The 18664-nt window shown below is 39.3% G+C and overlaps 1 protein-coding gene across 6 annotated transcripts in view; it reads left to right on the top strand.

The window, feature by feature from the left end:
- The window catches only part of WDFY2 (WD repeat and FYVE domain containing 2), a 159550-nt gene that overhangs the window by 79879 nt on the left and 61007 nt on the right, over positions 1-18664 (top strand). For 4 of the 6 annotated variants that reach the window (XM_072610478.1, XM_072610480.1, XM_072610481.1 and 1 more), the window contains one exon: positions 12671-12744. The exons of the other annotated variants lie outside the window; for them this stretch is intronic. In XM_072610478.1, coding sequence (XP_072466579.1) covers positions 12671-12744 — 74 coding nt within the window. The remainder of the gene's footprint in view (positions 1-12670; positions 12745-18664) is intronic. 6 annotated transcript variants of the gene reach the window in all.

Here is an 18664-nt window from a genome sequence, read left to right as displayed (position 1 = left end):
CCTGCTTTCCTTTTGGACGGGGAAGAGTGGATAATGGGAGTAGTTATCATATCCCAGTACAATATTGGATAGTTTGAGACTCTGAAATGCTCAGCATGTAAAATACCCAAATCATCGTTTTGGGTTTGACTACCCATTCAGAGCTCTGAATGAAGTAAATGGAAGAATGACTGTGAAATGTAGAATCTCTGATTACAGCAGGCCTCCCCCCTCATCTTCTTGTTTAACTTTATATAAATTGCTTCCCTCCACTATTCGGAAACTTGTCCCTCCATTACATTTATGACAGAAGATCTTCCTTAGATTATTGTTACACCAGTCAACCGAAGCCAAGACACGTAACATTTAGCATTTGTTTCCATAAAAGATTTTGTCAGGACTGAAAAGTGACAGTTTTAGAGCCTGTTTCATTCTCCTAAAATAGAAGTTTACCTAGGAAATGTTTTCTTGCTATGGAAAATTGGTCCATCTTCCATATACCTCACAGAAGAGCACCTAGGTTGACACAGTGGATCCAGAGTCAGGAAGACCTGAGTTCAAATGTGGCCTAGGGCATTTATTAATTGTGTGACCCCTGGGCAAGTGACTTGACTTCTGTTTGCCTCAGTTTCCTCATCCATAAAATGGGGATAATAACAGTATCCACCTCCCAGGGTTGTTGTAAGGACCAAATGGGATGTTAATTGTAAAGTACATGGGAAAGGAGAAAGTGATTTTATACAACTCAGTAACCAATGTGAGTGAATGATTTCTTACACTGTAGGTACATTCATTATTTATTATATATGTAGCTCTTAAGTGTTTGCAAAGAGTAGCTCTGAGCCTTATAACATCTCTCTGAAATAGGGGCTGGGATTTCCTTTTCCAGATGAGGGAACTGTGTCTTAGAGATGTTAAAAGGCCCAAGTTCATACAGATGAGAAATGGTAGCATTGGGTCACAGCTTAGAACTAGGTCTTTCTGATTCCTAGTCAGCTTTCCACCACATTACCACATTGTAGCTGCGTTCTTTACATACACATGCATACGTGTGTGTGTGTTGTGTGTGTGTTTATGTACATGTGTTGGGCACTTATTTGGGAAGATAGCATGGTGTAAAGGAAAAAACCATGAACCAAGAAGTTTAAAAAAACCACGTGATCAAGACCTCATTGATGTGGGCAAGCTTTAAATATTTTCAGTCTCTGTCTTTCTGTGACACACACACACACACACACACACACACACACACACACACACACACACACACACACACACACACACACACACACACACACACCCCCTCCCCAACATCTAAGGTGATCATTTTAACTCCTTGATTGTCCGGTACTTGACTTTGAGAACCCAGTATCTGTGTACTTCAGTTCAGTCAGAAATTGGACCGTTCTAGGCAGGGATATAAACATGGCTTAACTTGAGAGAGTGGGAGACATCTTACTATCACAGAAAGGAAATACACTATGTTTCCTGCCAGCTAGTCATCCAGAAACCATGTTTTGTCTGTCAGAAATGAGGAGAAGTTGGTTATTATGACTGTGCTATAATGTATTCTGTAACCCGTCAACATAAAACATTTTAAGTATAATCACTGAATAATATTTATTAACCTTTTTGAGTGCTTCCTCCCTGTCATCATAGGATCTGAATAGTATAAAAAGTTAATAGATATGGACATATACATACACATATGTAAAGAGTAAGTTTGTAGTGAGGTAGTCTTCTTAAATACAAAAAAAAAATCAAGAAAGATATTTTCCATACATATTTACAAACTAGCTTATTTTTGTATATTTTTTGTCCTTAAAAATTTTTTCTTTTTGATTTTGTGTTTGTCATGACCCGGGTAGGAGAGGAGGTTGCTGTATAGGATTTGAAAAATTGAAAGAGAGTTGGGAAGAGGAATGAGAGGCAGAGAAGGAAAAGGCAGTGATGCATGAGTTTCTAGGGTTTGAGGATACGGAAGCACAGGAAGAGATTCATAAATCAGAGTGAACTAAGGTGATAGGGAGAAGGAAAGAGAGGGGGGGAAGAAAAAGAGAGGGAGGGATGGGAGAGGGAGAGAACAGACAAATGGTGGTCAGAAGGCAGACTTTCCTTGAAGTCCTCATTCTACATCTCTGGGTTGTCATCTCTTGGGTCTTAATGCTTTTGGAAAAGGAAGAGGATTAGTCAACTTCCCGCCATCTTCCTTAAGCTGACAGTGATGTCAGTGTTAAAGAATCCTGGTGTCAGGAAAAAATACTAAATTTCTTATCTTCCTAATTGTGATATCTTTTCCCAGCTCTGATTTTAAGGCAAGTGTAGTGTTATCCTGACTGTCTATAAAGGCAGAGTGGTAAAATGAAGGGAGAATTGGCCTCAGAGTGAGGCAGACCTGTGCTCTGACCACTGGACAAGTCACTTAACTTCTTATAAACAAAGACCATATATTGTAGAATAGTTGCAGATCAGCATTGGTAGAGGGAGTTGTGTCACTGGGGGGGTCCTTATATCAGTGATTGTAAACTCTTTGAGGATGAAGATTGTGTTTTGCTTCTTTTTGTATCCAAAACTTAGCACATAGTAAGTACTTAATAAATACTTATTGACTTACTGTTTATTAACTGACTGAAAGGACACAAGCATTTATTAATCACTGACTCTATACCAAACCATTATAAATATTTCCTCATTTGATCCTCATAACAAAGGTTGTGGTATTATTATCCCTATTTTACATTTGAGGAAACTGAGGCAACAGAGGTTGTGATTTGCCCAGTGTCAGATGTAGCAGATGTCTTAAGGTGAATTTGAACTCAAGTTTTCCTAGTACTGTGTCCCTGAGCCCACTGCCCCACTTAGTTACCTCTTCCCTAATGTTCTGCCCATCTCCACAACCTAATAGAACAAAATTAGAGATGATTTAGTATCCTCTTTGATTCATTCTCAATCAGGGGAGCATATAAAGCTGAGAACTGAACTGGGACCTTCCCAGAGGTACATAGCCAGCTTTCATTTGGGTTGCTAATTCCACAATCATGTTTGCATCAGGTCACTGAGCCAAAACACATGGAAAGAATAGCTTACATGGGTGACTGATATTGTGTTTGCAGTTTAGGCAAACAAGGTGATCCATCCCAAACACCTGTGGAGAAATGTGTTATTCCATCTGGCAGGGAGGACCCAGAAAGCCTTGCCTAATACTTTGGCAGTGAGGAAAAGCCCGCACTAACCTCAAACACCTGCCACCCAGGATCAGACTCAGGCTTAGAATTTCAGCCTTTCTTTTCTTCTTCAAGCTCTGTGTATGGCGGTCAGTAAAAGGCTTAAGAAAGCTTCATGTAAATGAATGCGATTGGAATGGTTAGAGAACCATAGGATCTGTCTAGTTCTCTGCCTTTCATGTGGACCTTGATCGTAGAATTTGCCTTGTATCCTATGTGCTTAATGTATATGCCTATAAAGCAGTAGACCTGACAAGGCAAGAAGAAGAAATTGTCAAAAGCAGGCACAAATGGGGGGATCTGGTTGTATTTTAAACACACTTACACATACACTGGTTTATTCTCCCTTTCCTAATTGATTTTCAGGGAAGAAGGGAAAGGTAGTGGTGAGGAGGAGGTGTGGGGGACATCACTGATATAATACCATTTATCAAGAAATCCACTGAAATTGTCGATTTTTCACTTTGGCTGCTGACTTGATGGACAAGTAACTTAACTTCTCTACCTTGGCTCCTAATATGTAAAAGGGCCATTTTACCTGGTCTGAATTATGTGAAAATATTTTAGGAATACAACTTCATCATACTTTAGGGATCAATACCCTTAACATATTACTTAAACAGTATAAAGCACTTAATTTCTTAACCATATCATCACTGACATGGGCACAGAAATATAATTGGTTGCATTTGTTTCATTCAGGGCTTGGGGCAATTACCCTTTCACAATGGGCTTTTCACCATGAAGCCAACTACTACAACTGAGGATGTGGATTCCTATGACAGCATGATAATAGCAACACTTACCTCTCAAGGATATTGTGAGGATAAATGAGATAACATGTGTAAAATGCTTAGCACAGTGCCTAGCACATAGTTGGTGCTGTGTAAATGCTAGCTGTTACTATTAATAATTATTATCAATAATAATAATAATACTAAGAGCTGTTTCTTACTAACTCTAAGGTTCTTGTCTGAACCAGATGGTCAGTCATCCATCCATAGAACAACATGCCTTGGGTAACACTATTTCTTGGTACTCTGTGTGGCATCAGGGACAATCTGGTACATTACTATGTGGCACAACTCCAACTTCTGCCCTTGTCTCAACAATATAAGGTATTTTCAGGGGACTGGCACTTGGGTCCTTGGCCAGCACCGCTATGATTTTTGCTTCTCTCAGCCACCTTATCTCTTTGCTGGTCATCTGCAAAAAACTGAGGCAAAGAAGGTTGGTTCAGTGAAGTGAAATTCATGCATACTAGTGATAAACTGTCTGATGGAAATCCCAGACTTTCAGCTGTTATGCTGTTTGCTTATAATCTAACTCTTGGGTTGTTAGAGCTTTTTTTTTACTCCTTTACGTCTCACCATGATTTTGGTGTTAATGAAGACTTCAGAACAGAGCATCTGCTTCTACATTAGTCTGCCTGGATAGTCATGGATGCTGAATTTTTACTTGTTTAGTGCTATTTACCTATCTCTGTCAAGCAGTGTCTAACCTAGGCACTGGTCAGAAAATGTCAGTTGATTGTTGTCAACCAAAACTTGCAACTTTACCCCATGTAAGGTCTTTGAACTTCTCATTAACAACCCACTTCAAAGGCAAGAAGTCTAGCTTGTATATATGGGTGTTGCCAGTCTTGTTGTCACTCAAACCTCTTGGCCAGTACCTCTGGTTTCTGGTGGCTATCACTCTCTTGGTCAAAGGCTGTTACCATGTCTTCCAAAATGGCACCCATAAGCCTGAAAGAAGGCTTTCTTATGTTTGTATTGGCCAACGGTGATGCAAATGTGAGACAGTTGACCAAGTCTTTGAATGTTTGTTCTCATCTGTCTGTCTGTCTGTCCATCTCCCGAAGGGTTTAAAACAACTTTGAAATTCTTGCCATATTGTTTATGTGTCTCTTGTCATATGCACTCAATGACCTAGAAGCATAGTTACTCGTAGATTTTTGATAATAGCCAACAAATCCTAAAAATAAATCATACTGTAGGGTTGAAAGCTGTCTGTGTAAATGTATATTGCTTTATCATGACCACTTTGTGTCTCCCACAGTGTGATGAAACTGCCTCACAAAAAGTACAGGCTTCTTAAGGGGAGTGCTCCCACTCTAATGAGAGAAGAAATTTACAAGGTTTTGGGGTTTTTTTTGGCATTGTTTTTAATAGCATCTTTATGTAACTGGGGAGTCGCTCCCCAGACTGGAGAATGGAGACCTGCATGTCATTCAGAATTATTCATTTTGTTAAACTTTGATTTGAATCTTAAGTGGATCTTTGCTTATTAACAGTGTAACATTTTATTACTCTATAGAGTTTCTCCTTTACTTAATATAGGTGCCATTTATTGTGCTAGCCTTATATAAGAAGGGTCTAGTCTTCCTTCTATTATTTTTGATGGGCAGTTTTTGCATTTAGCAGTATCATAACTGATCATAACTCTGAGTTGCAAATGAGGGGAAGGACAAACACAAGGAAGTAAGAGAAAGCAGGGACAATCCCTGAATAAGTGTCTTTCCCCAAATAAGTGTGAAATCACTGCCAAATCAGATGAATTTGCTTTTTAATACTCTTTTCACTTATATATTCTATTTTTTTTTTTTATCAGCTGAGCATGCTTTAAAACTCCTTAGTTAGGAGTTTGTCTATTGTGATTTACATTTAAAATAATTTATGACTCCCTGTTGTCAGAGAGTCTGAATAAAACAAAAGAAGATCCTGAATTTCAGAAAACTGCATGATATATTGAATGTAGATGAAAGATTTTATATTACTTCCTGGCAATTGAAATGCTAAATGTAGGCATGTTTAATAAGGTAAATAGCAGGCTCTGTGCTTCCAGCCTGTGCTCCTGTGACAAGCCATTGTGAGTGAAATAAATGTCTGGGAGTTAAGTGCTTGCTCCAGGGAGGTTATTACCCTTTACAGGATACAATCAGGGACCTGGGATCACAGCACCCTACCACTTAACTTCACCAGGATGAACCTTTTAAACCTAAGGTATTTTTGGCCTCTGAAATACCAATGTTTATTTAAGTTTTTAAATTCCAACCTAAACATTTCACAAGGAAGATCAGTTCTTCCTGCCAAATATGGCTTTTAGTGTTGTAAAGCCACTGAATGTGATTGAAACCAACTGTTCCACAGCATATCAAACTTCTGTTTATGTGTGCAGTTCAATGGGTCAGCAAAAGACAAAATAAATTAGGCCTAAAATGAAAGAAGTTTCTATGTAAGTAATATAAATTAGGATTTTTTCCCCCCTCAACTCTCGGGCCAAATCAAGGTGTTTTGCAAACATGTTGGCAGGTATTTTTAGTTGAGTGTGGGAAGTTTTACTAGGTGAGAGGAGCACCTGTGGAAAAAACAGTTCTTTGAAAAGTGCCTTTAATATATAACCCAAGTACAAGCAGCTAGTCCCCCTCTGATCTGTTTAATTATTGACTTTCTGTTGGATCTGTTCTGCCTTTCAATTCATCATTGTCCCTGTCTTACAGCCCCTCAGATTTTTCCCTTCTAAATTACATGTTCATTAGGGTAATTACATTGCAGTGAGTTCTCCTTATTTCAACCTTCATTAAACTTTAGGGCTCAGTACCAGCACTCAGTTGCAAAGACTCCACTGGAGTTGTGGGATCACTTAATTTTATGCATTGTGTTAAATTTTCAGAAATGAAACTTTGACAGTCCATTGGTACCCAGAGTACCACTGCTCTGGGAGCCTGTGCTGTTCCCCATTCCCCACATCTTTGTTCAAATTCCTATTCCATCTTTTATACTTTTCATTATCTCACTCCCCTGAACCTCTGCCAAATTCAATTCTTGCTACTCTCATCACTCTGAGAGAGAAAGGCAGCAAGATAGCAAATCTGTATTCAGCTCGCACAGAAAATAAATTCCTGTTCTGTTAACCCCTATTTCCTCAAGAGTCTGGAAAGTTTTAAAATATGTTGGCCAAAGAGCCCAGGTAAAGTAGAGAAAAGTGTAAATCCCAGGTTTTAAGGTAAGGCATGAAAGCAAAACATCACACTGCAGTGGCTCAGTACTATGTAAACTATATGGGTGAACACGTTATCCCAGTGCAGTTAACAGTTTAAGATAAGGGGGATAGTTCTCTAGATTTTCCCATGACATTCTTTTCATCCAAGAGGGATAGTTAGAATGTGCTATTTTGGAAGCCAGGAGAAATCCAGCTGAGGGCAGTCACATTCCAATTTCATATTTTCCAGCCAGGTACTGTGTCCATACTCTATGGGAAGCCACTTTTATGATGGCAGAGTATTACTTTCCTCATTTGCATTTTAGACTCTCAGTGTAGATAATTATTTATTATATTACAAACTCTCACCTCCACCAGCCTCTTCAACAGAGTTCTTAATCATTGGTGAAATGCCACCTTTCAAACTTTCTAGTTCCAGTGAGATTTCCTAACTAACTCTCTAGTGAGACTTTCTAGCTAAAGGATCCACCTTACTATCTTATCCTCATCATCCATACCACTTCATCTCATCTTCCTTCCCAGAATACTTTTGCCCCCTTGATGTTTGATGTGTCTGGATTTTGGCTTCCTGGTGCAGGTCTCATGTGGCTGCCCACACTCGTGATTATTTTCCAGAGATAATTTTTGTTACTCACTTCCAGGTATCAGTAGCAGAAGTAGTGTTGTCAGTCGTAGAAATCTATAAATTTCTAGAGAGTAAATAACTTTAGCAACAAATACTTGTAGCTGTGTCTCATATGCTTCATTTCTTTTTTCTTCAGTGACTGCAAGTGTTCTAGGTAGTGAAAACAAACAGCCTACTATTCACTCATTATTCACCTTCTACTCATTCAGTCATTCCACTAGGGTTTTATTAAGCACCTATAGTTTACCAGGCACTGTGCTAAGTGCCAGGGGTACAAAGAAAGACTAAAGACAGTCCCTGCTCTCAGGGAGCTCAGAGTCCAATGGGTGAGACAACATGCAAACTACTATGTACGAATAAGATGTATGTACAAGATAAATTGGAAAAAATTAACAAAGGGAAGGCACTGGCATTAAAGGTTCTTAAAGAAGGATTTCAGATGGGATTTGAAGGGAGCCAAGAAGCAAGAGATGAAGAGGGAATATATTCCATGCATGGGGGATAGCCAGAGAAAATGTAGTGTCTTGTTCGTGGAACAGCAAGGAAGCCAACATCCCTGAAAGAGTAGGTGGAGGGGAGAGTAAGGTATAAGAAAACTGGAAAGGTAGAAGGAACCAGATCATGCAGGGCTTTAAAAGTCCAATAGAGGATTTCATCCTAGAGGTGTAATAGGGAGCCACTGGACTTTATTGGATAGAGGGGTGATAGAATCAGCCCTATGCTTTTAGGAAGATCACTTTGGTGACTGAGTGGAGATGGACTTAAGCAGGTAAAGATATGAGGCAGAGAGACCAACACCAGCAGGCTGTTGTACTTGTCTAGATGTGGAGTGATGAAGAGAAGGGACACAGGAGAGGATCTGGCTAGAGATTAGATGTGGGGGGTGGGGTCAAGTTTCTGAGCCTGGGTAACTGGGAGGGGAACAAATAAACCTGATCGTGAGCCTCTGACATGTTGCCATTATCAGATTGTAACCTACTTGGTGTGGTTCTGATGGTGCTAAAACAATCGTTAAGGACAGCAGAGATCATCCAAAGTAACCTAGTGTTGAGGGCAGAGGGAGTCGGGGCCTTCATTCTGCCATTTATTACTTGTTTGATATTTGAATGAATCATGCTCTGAACCTGTTTCTTCACCTGTAAAATAAGAGGGTTCGACAGGATGATCTCTAAGAATCCCTCTAGCTCTAAATCTGATTCTCTGCCTGTCTGCCTATAATATTTTCCCCACTGGCTTGCCCAAAGCATCTGACATTCCTATCATTTGGGTCAATCCTATGAATTGTAACATTCTACCTTTAGAGGTTTCCATTCATATGTAAACATAGTGCCTAGGAAGAGTAGCCCTTCAAGTCATTTGCTTTCTCCTATGACATTTTTAGCTAGCTACTACTTTAGAAAATTAGGGAGCTGGTTTTTGAGTTGCTGAGACATCAAAATGTGTAATAGTGCAATTTTGATGGAGTAAAGAGAAGTGACCTCAAATTAAGGAATACTTGGGTTCAGATCCTGCCTCCAGTGAATACTGGCTGTGTGATCCTGGGCAAATCATTTGACCTCTCAGTTCTCTAGGCAGCTGCAGAGGGACATGCTAGGCTGTATTGAGAACAGGAGTTTCCCTAGGCCAGTGAAATCATAGGTCTACTTCCTATGTCTGTCCTTAAGAAGGCAGAGTAATATGGACTTAGATAGAATACTGCACTTGGAGTTGGCAAGGGATGAGTTCAAGTAAGGCTTCTGATTCTTTGTGTGAAAAGTTGTAAGTTATTTAATTTCTTTAATCTTTAGGCAGCTCTCTCAGATTTATCTGCTGGGTTAGAGATGGGTAGAAGTGAATCTTCAATTTTTCAAGCACTTCTACAGAAGTGTGATGGGGGTGGTGTTAGTTGCATAACAAGGTCAGATGTGGTTAGGGTTTCACATTTGAGGACCCTAGTCAACCAGAGGACAGTATAAGGTCACCTGGCAAAAAGAAGAGAACAGTAATGTTTTCTATGTGCTGGGCACTGTGTTAAGTGCTTTTACAAATACCATCTCATTTGATCCTCCCAACAGCCCCAGGAGGTAGGTGCTATCATTATCACCATTTTATGGTGAAGGAGACAGAGGTTCAATGACTTGCTCAAGGCCACACTACTAGTAAGTGTCTGATGCTAGATTTGAACTCAGATCTTCCTCACTCAAGCCACCTTGCCGCCTCAGTAGTAGGAGAAGAGGGCATAAACCAGTAACAAAAATAAATGTTGTCCTCTTAGCAGTTTTCTCTTAAGATAAATGAAGAAAGTTAAACTTTCCTGGGCCTGACCGGCACTAGAGTAGGTTCTCTGTAGCCAAAATGCCCATGTCAAAGGCCCTGGGTCCTAAAGCAACCTAAGTCCTCTCTAGGTGTGAAACTGTAGTTTACAATGATTCTACTTCCAGGATGAGCCAGCCTTCAAATCCAAGGGTTCACCTTGGAATGATTTCCCTTGAGTGCCATGGGGCAGATGCTAAAAAGCTCTGAGACTTCTTTTGTTTGGACTCCCACCTCTAAGGTGATTCCAGGATCTCCCAGAGCTATTTTAGAACTATGGACTAGGAGACCCCTTGCTCAGGGTTTTAGAGACTTGGACCTGAGGACAGGAGACACTCAGTGACCATCATTGTTCTTTGGACACCTCCCTGAGGGCCAGCAACATTTCTGTCTTCAGACCTCTTTCTTCACATTGGCTCTTACCATTTCTTAGAAAAGTTTAACTAGTACAAAATTACTGTCATGGGCAGGCTGAAGCAACTTGAAACCACCTTAGCCAGGAAATGCTTCATCTCCTCTCCAAGTAGTGATGTTCAGAGATTGGAACCTTGTAGGGCTGGACCAGAGAACATGTAGGTACTGTTCAGCATGGGAGAGAATTCCATTCACTGGTCTTACAGCTGTCAGGAGCAACTTACAGGAGCCACCTCTCTTCCAGAGTATTAATGGGGCTTGGAGTTTGCATATGTGTGGTAGAATTCCAAATGTGCAATCGGAACTTATGTTGAAATTATATCAATAAATATAATGTGTTGAAATTGTTTCAACATAATTTGTAGGACACAGATGCTTTTCTCTGGACTCCCCCACCTCTAACGTGATTCAGGGCTCTCCCAGAGCTATTTTAGGGTGCAGAACTGTGGACCCAGGAGACCCCTTCTTCAGTGTTGTTGTAGAGACTTGTACCTGGGGACGGGAGACACTCAGTGGACATCACTGAAATGTTGCTCCAACTTTTCAGCATATTGCCTCTGGTCATCCAGTTAAAATTTACTGCTTCATAAGAAGATGCCTTGACTATTCTGGTGGCATTTGCTAGTTAACATTTTATATAAGTAATTGCTGTTTTTTCTTTGTATTTAGTTTCTGTAGGCTTCAATATATTTGGTAACTAGATGATAAAAAACTAGAAAGACATTAAATGATCAAAAGATCTTGTTTCTTGACTGACCATGCCTTTGAAAAGAATATGTTGTTGTAGTACTATGTATTTATGAAGTCACACTTTCAGAAGAACTGGAAGCACTTTGTAGATTAAAATGAAAACCTTTGGGGCAGCTAGGTGGCTCAGGGACCTGAGTTCAAATCCAGCCTCAGACTCTGACTAGCTGTATGACCCTGGCCAAGTCATTTAACTCCAGATGCCTCCAAAAAAAAAAAAAAAAGAAATCTGCTTGAGGTAATTTGTTGAAAATGCAATAAGGCTAAAGATCAGATTCAGATTTCAGTCTAGACTTCCTCAAAATTTTACTCTGAGAGCTTATGTAAATCTTTGGTGAAATGGAATAAAAGTATTATTTGATATTGCTGCTGCTGCTGCTGCCACCTTATCTCCTGGAGTGCTGAGAACATAATGGAGCTTTCTTTAAATTATATTGTTCTTAGAAGATATTTGGGATATTAGAATTGCAGCAACCTAAGAGGCAGATATAAGTAGGTAGGTAGATACATACATGCATATATACATGCATACATACATGCATGTTTTGTTGTAGGGATAGTTTAGTTACATAGCAAACAGTAGCTACGTTGCCCACATTTTATCAGCAAGAATAATTAGATTCAGATTTACCCAGCTGGCACATCTATGATGGACGCTGGTATAGACCCTGTTTTCAGAATGGTTTGTACTAAATGGTGTCTAAGTCATGCAAGGCCTCGGGCCTTGGCTGCTGTTATTGGAACCTTTGTTCCAATGTTCATCTGAAACTTATTCAGCAAACTACCCTGAATTCTGCTTTCAGCCCATCAGCTCCAAATCATTCTTATTTCCAGAAAAAAACAGTTAGGTGGAATAGGAAAGATATAAAAGTCTGGATTTCTTTACTGTTAAGGGTATGGCAGTACAGGAACATCTCTCTGTCTCTTTTTTGTTTTGTTTTTTCCATTTCAGACAGGATAGATTATATTTGTGTAAACTGGGCTCCTGGTAGAAGGGCATATAATGAGGGCTGAAAAGATGGTCATAATCCTATCGAGCAGAATTTAACAAGAAGAGGAAGAGGACAGGGTTTATTTACACTGCTGAGAGAAAGCAGAGAGAAAGAGCCATGTTCTTGTTTCCCAGATCCCTTGGAACTTCCCCAGGTTGAGAAACATTGGCTTTAAAGGTTCACCAAAAGGGTAAAAGAATGGAACTAGGAATATCCGATGTTGATTCTGTTTTGTTGTGACTGGGGACTGAATGAGTTGTACTTCAGAAAGATGTCGAATTTTTTCTTTTCCTTTTTATAAAGAAAATCGTCTTGTAGGGTTAGCTAGTTAGGTACCCCAGAATCCATAAAACTCATAGATTTGTTAACATCATCACCATGTTCATTTTTTTCAGCTCCATGTTCATGCATGTCTTTTAACCCGGAAACAAGAAGACTGTCGATAGGTCTAGACAATGGTACAATCTCAGTAAGTACATATAAATAAGATTTCTAGTTGCACTACTCCCCTTCCTGTGAAGTATATATTATATATATATTTATTGTGTTGGGAATTATTTATTAGGGTTTTTTTCCTTCAAATTAACAGATTAATTTTCCTGCTTACGAAAGTAGAAATTGCAGTGTAGCAAATTGTAGTTCAGAAGGGTATTATGTGTGTAGGCTGAGTTGTAATCAGTCTTTCTTTAAATGCTGGCGAGGTTTCAATTTGACTTACTCACCATGTACATGCTAGTTAGGATTAGGGGCATTATTAGGCAAATGAGTGAACTGCATGAATCTGTGTATTAGTTAGAGCAAGCTGTGAGCCTAGCAGCTTTGATCAGATCGTTAATCATGGTGTCATAAGCTTCTCCCCACCAGCAATTGCATGTAAGGCAAATTTCTCCCTTAGATCTGCATGTCTGATCTTGACTTTGATACTCTGGGTTCTCCCCCTTTCCCTCCTTCTTTCTGCTCCTCTTTGCCTCTCAGCTCCCTAAGGCATGTGAATAGAGAACTGTTTGCATAGAAATGACAGAAACTTGGTCTGTCAGCTCAATCCAGGAGGAATACTTGGCTTATTGTTTATAGGTTTTTTGGAAACTCTTTTAAAAGTTGCTTATCTTATGCATCTGTGAAAATGTCCCAAGTAGCGAACTCCAGACTAGTTATGTTAAAGATATGCCATAAATATGGATATGTAATACAAATATTTGATTCAATACTCAGAACAATATGCAATTGCAAGACACTTTAGGGAATACTCTCTAGATTTTGTTGATGCACTAGGATATATCTCAGCAATCAACAGATATTTGAAGTTATGTAGGATGGGTTCTTTGGGTGTTGTAAAGATCATCAGTCTGTCTTCAAGAAGCTTATGTAACTAAGACATTTTCAAAGCTCAACTATTGATGACACAAATCTTTGTCTGTTTCAAGTCTCTGCAGCACAATTTTTTCACCCCAAAGACAGGGACAGTAATTGGATTCTTGAACAAAAATGCTTAGTAAAAAGGAAGCATAAAAAAAGGAGTAAGTTCAACATGAGACTGTGTAGTCTTTAAAACACTTTCATAGTGATTACTGTCAAAGAAAGGGCTGTGTGTGTGTATATAAATATATAGATGGATTCTTTCAATGGATTCAAGCCAACATAGAAGGACGTAGATTGCTGATGAAATGAACTTTGGAAACAAGGAAAGTCAGCAGAATTGTTAGTGGAGAGAGATTCTTAGACATTAGGTGAAAATGGAAGAAAACATACTAGACTCCTTTTTTAAAAAAGTGGCACTTAATGTGTTGCTGTATTTGTAACAAGTCCTCAATCAATTGATTTTGATACATTAGTCATTCTTGAAGACAGGTAGATCAGTCACCAATTGAAAGCCATCATCCTGATTAATCAATCAATTAAGTATTTATTAAGCTCCTACTGTGTACCAGGTTCATTGCTAAGTACTCAGAGATACAAAGACAAAAACAAAGCTATTCGAACCCTCAACCTGCTTACTTTCTATCATGGGAGAAAACTTGCACCTATATAAGTGTACATAACAAATACTTGATGAGAGAGGGGAGATGGAAGGCTTGGTATCATGAACAGCCAGAAAGGCTGGCTTGTCTAGACCAGAGGTGGGGAACCTGCAGCCTCAAGGCCACATGTGGCCCTCTATGTCCTCAAGTGAAGCCCTTTGACTGAATCCAAACTTCACAGAACATATCTCCTTAATAAAAGGATTTGTTTTCTAAAACTAGGGCTTAGTCAAAAGGCCACACCCAAGGACCTAGAAAGCCTCATGTGGCCTCGAGACTGCAGGTTCCCCATCCCTAGGCTAGACCCAAAAATACATGAAGTAGAGTTGTATGTAAAAAGACTCAAGACATAGATTGCATCCTTCCTTGTAGCTTGTTGGCATTTTCTGTAGTGCAGTGGAAACAGGAGTCTGGTGCCAAGTCTCCTTCCTGGCCCTTCTGAAGAAGGTCTGGGACACTGGCTTCTTTAGTAAAATTTCACCTAAAAATATCTTCTTTGTGTTACTGAAGAATTTACATCACCACACCTTTTCTCAACTATGTAATTATAACATGAATAAAGAAACACTAGGGGTCTGGCCCATTGTCTTAAGTTTCATAATTTGTTGCCGTTCAGTAATTAATAGGCACTTACAGTGTCAGGTTCTAGAAAGCATAGAAACATCTGCTCTCTGGGAGTTTAACTTTCTAAGAGATGGGCGCTATTAGGGAGATGTATAACAGGAGGGAATTTTAAAGGGAATTTGTACTCTGTTCCATAAATATGGTAACTAGGTAGTAGAAGTAAACAACCGTGCTCCTTATTTCATTTAAAACAAAGAAATTAAAACAATTCTTCCCTCTAAACAAAGGAAAGGATTCCATGACGTCAGTTTCAATTCACTATTTTTTTTACTCTTTGAACAGCTGTGTGTGTTTGAATAGATCAAGAGAACTTCAGGAGTTAGTGTCTCTAATCTCATATCTGCAGCACTTTTTTAGATAGTTTTCAGACTCTGGTAAGGCTAAGCTTGAAATTATTCTGGGCCTTATTATAAACTTCCAGGATTGTCTGTTTTTGTAATATTTTTGCATTCTTGGCCTTTTCACTGGTGATGAGGATATCTGCCAGATCTTCAAAGTAGGAAAAAAGACAAATGAAAAGCCAAAACTATTTTTTATCATCCCTAGTGAAGGGTTTGATAAGAAGAGTTGAACCATTTTAAATAAGGATTCCTGTATATGTGGATTTAATTCATTTGTGTTAATATTCTTGCTTGTAATTGCTAGAAAGTTATTTGTCATAAGAATATGTTTGGATCTGCCAGAATTTGCTAACAGATCTTTGTCCTTCCTCAAAAGTCTTTTCCAGAATTGGGTAACTTTTCTAAGGGAAGCAAGTTTTTCAGGCAGCTTATCTCATCTTTAGCTGATTTCACATTCAGCAATCTTTTCAGAATCTTTTACTACTGAAAGCTAATGATTCCAACAGTTCATTTTCATGTCAAAGTAATTCCTGTTTATAGTATGTCTCTGAGGCAGCCTAATGATTAACATATTATTGAGTCCCCACTCAGTGCAGGGCACTATCTCAGGTTTCTTGGGGGCATTAAAAGAAGGTTGCTTCTTCTCTGTGTTAGCTATTTATTTAGCCTATGCAATTGTTTAACTTTTCACATGTTCTTACCTTGTCTCCCCGTTAGGCTTCAAGTTATATCGTAACCCCTAAACCATTTTCATGGTAATAACTGTCAGAAATTGGTTTTCACCATCTGTAAGTTTTATATACTAATTGGGGAGACAAAGCAGGAACACGTGAAAAGTTAGAGAGAAGTAAACATTAATATCAGATTCATGAGGTGTCACACAACAGTACATGATTAAATGTCTAATGAGTGGTGGTAATAATGATGACAGCCCATATTTATCCAAGATTTTTTGATTTGCATAGCACCTTCTTTGGATATAATAATCTGGTGAGCTAGGTCAGTTAGTAGATATTTATCTCCATTGTACCAGCTGAGGATTCTTCATACTTTATTAGTCCCATGTCCTCCTCTGGAACCTCCATTTTGTGAAGGAGGAACAGGCTAGCTTGCCTTCTTTCCTTCTCAAGTCCTTGGCTGATTTTCCAGACTTCAGAATCCTCCTCCTCCCACCCAAGCACTTTCATCTACCCCCATACCCTCTCTGTCTCTCAGCTCTGCCCTTTTGTGTTATCTTCCTCCATTAAAATGGAAGCTCCTTGAGAACAGACTTTTTAAATTGCATTTGTATCCTCAGGGCTTAGCATAGTATTTGTCACATAGTAATATAATAAATATTGGCATTAATAAATGCTTGTTTCCTTCCCTCCTAATGGACTTTTGGACTTTTTATCCTTTTATCCTGGGAGCTATGAGATGCTACTAAAAATTTAAATAAGGGGAGTGACATTAACCCAGTGCTTTACAGTGATTAATTGACAGCTAATGAGTAAATGAACTGGAAAGAGAGGGACAAAAAGAAAGACAATAATCTGAAGCTGTTGTTACCTGGTTATAGCTTGATGAGGGCCAGAATTTGTAATGGAAAGAGGAAGATCGAACTAGATATAGATTAGATATACATGCAAGAAATACTAGAATGAAAGAATCTTCCAAACTTGGTGGGATAGGCAGTAATAAAGAAATAATAAAAAATAAATTTTGAGCCTGAATGATTAGGATAACAGTGTTTACCATTAATAATAAAAAAAACCCAGCTATTTTGAGGGCAGAAAATTATGGATTTGGTCTTAGATGTGTTGAGTTTAAAGTAACAGCAAGACAACCGCAAGTGGAAATTTCCAGCTGCTGCTGGTGGTGGTGGTGGTAGTGGTGGTATGTGTGTGTGTGTGTATGAGTGCCCAAATGTGCAATAATAGTGAAGTCATACTAGTAGATGATGTCTCTAGAAGAGACTGTGTAGCGAGTGAAGAGCCAGAGGACCAAGAACTGATCCTTTGAAAAGAGGCTACCTTTATAGGCAATAGGAAAAAGAACCTGCTGAAAAATTAATGGTGGTGATAGAGGAGTAGGAAGAAGATCAGAATAGTATAATGTCATGGAAACCAAGTGAAACAAATGGAAGGAATTGGAGATGGGCATTTTTATCTGAAGTTGCAAAGCGATCAGGGAGAATGAGAGCTGAAAAAGAGCCCCTGTCTTTGGTGAGTTGATTGTTATCCTTCGTCTTCAAAGAGGACCAAAATGACATCACCATTATAAAGTGAAATTTCAGTGTGTCCGACTGGCTGATCAGACCAATATGAGCTTGGAATGTTCTACCACAGGTTGGGCACAGATAGTCCATGTGAATATTTGGGGTGGATACTCCAAATTTGTGCATCCTACGTGTACTTTGTGCTGTCTCAATTCTGCTTTGCTTGAAGAGCACAGCACCCTTTCTGATGTGGGCATGCCATGCTGAGCAGTCCTGTGCCAGTGTCTCCCATGTTGCGCAGTCCAATCCAAAGTTCTTGAGAGTGTCCTTATATCATTTCTTCTGACCATCATGTGATCGCCTGACCTATGTAAGTTCTCCATAATAGTCTTTGGTGAGTAGGAGGTCATTCAAAGCCTGAAGAGTGACATCTTAGCAACATTGTGAAGGGCATCCCTCCTTCAGTTTTTGCATTAGACCACATGACTTTTTAGGTCCCTTTTAGATTTTATATTTCAACATCTCTTAAAGCACAAAACTTCAGTGGGGCCATGGGAGCAGAAACTAGGCATTGGGGGTAATTTCATATATGGACTCTAATCCAGCCAACTCATGATTTCATCAGTGTGGGGGAGACTCTCCAATCACCACCGTTCTACACCTTTGTTGGTAGTGTTCAAGAACTGCTGTAATCAGAAGCATCAGTGTCCTGGTGGCCAGTCTTTTCTGCTGGCGGGTGGATCTCTCCAAACAGAGCTTGGCTGGTCCTCAGGGAGCAGATATACAGTCTATCCCTAGGTATGTATTAGAAGCCTTTTCAGCATCAGCTTATATTCTAAAGGTATATCCTTTAATAAACAAGGCTTACCTTCACCCCATGAGGAAATGTGGACATAAGACTTTAGTGGAAGAAAGAAAAACATGGATAGAAAGAGAGCTAATGTGTAAATTCCATCTTTGAAAGGATACAGGTATTAGTTGGACTAAAATTAATACCTGTATCCTAAGTGCCCATAACAGAGTTTGGCCAAACTGGACTCTGTTAATTACTCTTCAGTATTATTGTGTCTCAGGGAAATGGGAGGCCCAAGGAAAGGGAGAGAGACAGGAATGGTCAGTCAGTAGAGCAGTCAGAACACAGAACATTCATCAGTTAAGTTCATTGTCTCATATGGGCGTGGTCCATGGTACCCCAAAGCAATCACAATA

The sequence above is a fragment of the Notamacropus eugenii genome, chromosome 5 (assembly GCF_028372415.1).
Source record: "Notamacropus eugenii isolate mMacEug1 chromosome 5, mMacEug1.pri_v2, whole genome shotgun sequence".
In the NCBI taxonomy this organism is placed as follows: domain Eukaryota; kingdom Metazoa; phylum Chordata; class Mammalia; order Diprotodontia; family Macropodidae; genus Notamacropus; species Notamacropus eugenii.
The sequence above is the reverse complement of the archived record's forward strand: the minus strand, read 5'-3'. Positions and strand labels throughout refer to the sequence as shown.